Consider the following 3454-nt stretch of genomic DNA (forward strand, 5'->3'; position numbering starts at 1 on the left):
CAGGAACGCGATGTCTCCCTTCGCCCTGGCCTCCCTTAACCTCGGCATCAACTCCCTTCTTCTCTTCCTCACAGACTCGGTGTAATCTTCATTTATATAAATATTAGGTCCTTTAAGCTTCTTTGCTTGTTGCAGTATGTGTGCCTTATCTTTCTCTTTCATCAACTTTACCATCACCGCCCTCGGCCCCCGCTCAGAAGGTTTCCCGACTCTGTGAGCTCGCTCCATCTCAATTTCTTGATGAATTTGCAGTTTCTTCTTTAATATTTCCTTCACCTTACATTCTGCTTCCGTCCAGCTTTCTCCAGCTGACTCCTTGATTCCCTCGAAGATCAGGTTTTTTCGCTTGGACTGTGCTTCCAAATGCTCCATTTTATCCGTTATGGCTATTAGACTCTCACAAGTTTTGTAGACATCATCCCTTGTTTCCTTGGTTTGTATTTTCTGTTCACCCATGGCTGCTTTAATCACATCCACATCTCGCTGGGTAAACTGCAAACTCGTTTTTATCTCCTGTATTTCTCTGGTCATGTCGTCGAGTCTCTTGTTATTTGTCTCCATAAGTAGTTGCACAAAACCTTTGAAGTTGTCTTGTTGTTGGCTCAACAGTGCGGTGTACATCTGCTTCTGCTGACTCAACATCTCTGTTACTTGCGCCGCTGAAATATAATCCTCTTCTGCCTCAACCTCCTCGTTCACTTCTGATTTATTAGCTCTTTTCCCTCTTGGAGGCTTTTTAATAGTTGTAGAATTTGTTCAAAGACTTGAAAATGTAGAAGATGTGAAAAATCGTAGAACTGACAGGAGCAGTAAACGTCTGCACTCCCTTGCAACCCGGAAGTACCAAGATAGGATTTCAGATAATATAACCACCTCATGAAGCTGGTTGAGAGAATGCCAAGAGAGCAAAAGGCTTTTATCAAGGCAACAGGTGGCGACTTGGATGGATTTAAAACATGTTTACTCTTTGTTTACACTTCTGTTGTTTATTACATAATTCCATATGTGTTAATTAGTAGTTTTGATTTCTTCAGTGGTAAACTGGATTAAAATCTTGAGATGTAGTTTTATTTTTTACTATGGTGTAATATTAAATCCAGTATTGCAGGCATAATGTTATTTTTTTTTCCCCCCCCAGTGGCTTGATTCCTCGCCTGCTTGGTGATGTGCTTTCCCTGTGGATTTGTAATCTGCTGGCTCACCTCATCAATACGTACGCTATTGATGACTCGGTATGCCACTCATTATACACCACTCACCTCTGATAAGGATTCTCTGTTCTGTATATTCTTGTCAGGCAGCACTTACAAGTTGTGCGTAGGGTTTTGGTGGAGAGCAGATGCATTGATCAGTGATCAGATTGAAATGTTTCAAAACTATCATTGTTCATGTGGGAAATAATTAGAATGTTAGTGTCTTCTTTTTATTTTTTTGATAATTCATTCAGTCTGTTTTCATTTACAACTAGACAGCACACAGAGAGTGCACTTAAAGACAAATTTATCTGTCCATTTTGCATTGAATGGCGTGTTTTCATTGCCAACCTTTTTACATTTGCTATCCTCACTCATCTTTGTTAAAAGACATATCAAATAGCAGCAGCCCTGCACAGGTCAAATGTGCCTGAACTTCAGGCCAAACAAACACACTTGCAGCGTGTGACACGTGCCACATGACACCATGAAACGCCGTCAGTGTCTGTAGCCCTTAAAGAAATAGTGTCATCCTTTAGCACACAGTTTTTTCAGTGTGAATGAGACAGTGTCTGTCTGTTCTCCCTGTCTGTGGGTGAAAGAAGTACAGTCCCTCTTTCCTCTAAACAAGAGACAGAGAAAAATATAGTGGAAAAGCAAAAAGGATGGTCCATGTCAGCCCGTGAGGTTATGCCAGGTGATGGTTAAGGAAAGCGTATTGCTCGTTAGCTTCCAACAGTGGAAACTCAGCTATAATGTGCATCTGGAACACCACCGTCCTCACCTACAGACTACTGTGCTCCAAACGAGATGTAGCTGCCTGCTAACAGAGCTAGCTTGGTCAGATAATGAGCACCCACAACTCTGAAAATGGCAGAACTAATTCTAAATTATTATGTTTTGCCTTAAAATTATAACTTTGAGCGTAGTTCAGTCTCTGTCATCACTGTCTGGCTCTCGCCCAGCTGTCACTGTATAGAGTAGATCTTTCCCCAGCTGTGGGCTGGTGCCTCTCTAGACTCCTTCAGTTCCTGTCTCACACAGGGGGTGTGATTAGCCACAGCACTCAGACTGACGATGAATGGGCAGCTGTCACTAATCAGGGATTTGACTCAGTACAGGTGCATCTCAGTAAATTAGAATATCATGGAAAAGTCCATTTATTTCAGTAATTCAACTCAAATAGTGAAACTTGTGTATTATATAAATTCAGTACACATAGACTGAAGTAGTTTTAAGCTGTTGGGTCTTTTAATTGTGATGATTTTGGCCCACATTTAACAAAAACCCACCATTTCACTATCTCAATAAATTAGAATACCTCATAAGACCTATTAAAAATATACATTTTTAATGAATTGTTGGCCTTCTGGAAAGTATGTTCATTTACTGTATATGTACTCAATACTTGGTAGGGGCTCCTTTTGCTTTAAGTACTGCCTCAATTCGGCGTGGCATGGAGTTGATCAGTCTGTGGTACTGCTGAGGTGGTATGGAAGCCCAGGTTTCTTTGACAGTGGCCTTCAGCTCATCTGCATTTTTTTGGTCTCTCATTTTCCTCTTGACAATACCCCATAGATTCTCTATGGCAGGGGATGGGAACCTTTTTGGCTGAGAGAGCCATGAAAGCCACATATTTTAAAATGTATTTCCGTGAGAGCCATACAATATTTTTTAACACTGAATACAACTAAATGCATGCATTTTTAAGTAAGACCAACTATTTTAGAGTAGAATAAGTCTCTGAATTTATTCTTTTTAATAGCATTGTTATACTGAAGCTAACCAATAATAAATGAAATACTTCTTACCATTAATGCGACTTCTGGTCTTACATGGTTTTGCTGATGGCTTTGTAGTCTGGTTGATACGTGGTGAGGTTAAGCTTCATGCAGGCGTTGAGGCTTCCATCCGTTAAATGTGATCGTAGGTTGGTCTTGATGTTTTTTAGATGTGAGAACGACTGTTCACATGCATACGTAGAGCCAAACATAGTCAATATGGCAATACTCATACGCTGCAGTGTGTGGTATGTGACAGGAAGCGTGTTCCAAGTTTTGACAATCAGCTGGTCTGCGGGTTGAAGTTTTTTCATTTCTGTCCACTTGTGTTTGCTCGCCAGCTCTGCTTGCTGTCGTGCAAGTCTTTCCAAATCTTCATTCAGTGACTTGAACTTATTCATTCACATGTCTGAGGCCTCCAGGTCAGCAACTTCTACCTCAAAATCTCTGATGGAGACACCAGGGATGTAACTCAGGTCG

At 41.0% G+C, this 3454-nt stretch overlaps 1 protein-coding gene across 1 annotated transcript in view; it reads left to right on the forward strand.

Moving 5' to 3' along the window:
• The window catches only part of mtch2 (mitochondrial carrier homolog 2), a 24957-nt gene that overhangs the window by 15152 nt on the left and 6351 nt on the right, over positions 1-3454 (forward strand). Inside the window, exon 9 of the mRNA XM_020613718.1 lies at positions 1139-1232. Coding sequence (XP_020469374.1) covers positions 1139-1232 — 94 coding nt within the window. The remainder of the gene's footprint in view (positions 1-1138; positions 1233-3454) is intronic.

Source organism: Monopterus albus, unplaced genomic scaffold, assembly GCF_001952655.1.
Source record: "Monopterus albus unplaced genomic scaffold, M_albus_1.0 scaffold137.1, whole genome shotgun sequence".
Lineage (NCBI taxonomy): Eukaryota > Metazoa > Chordata > Actinopteri > Synbranchiformes > Synbranchidae > Monopterus > Monopterus albus.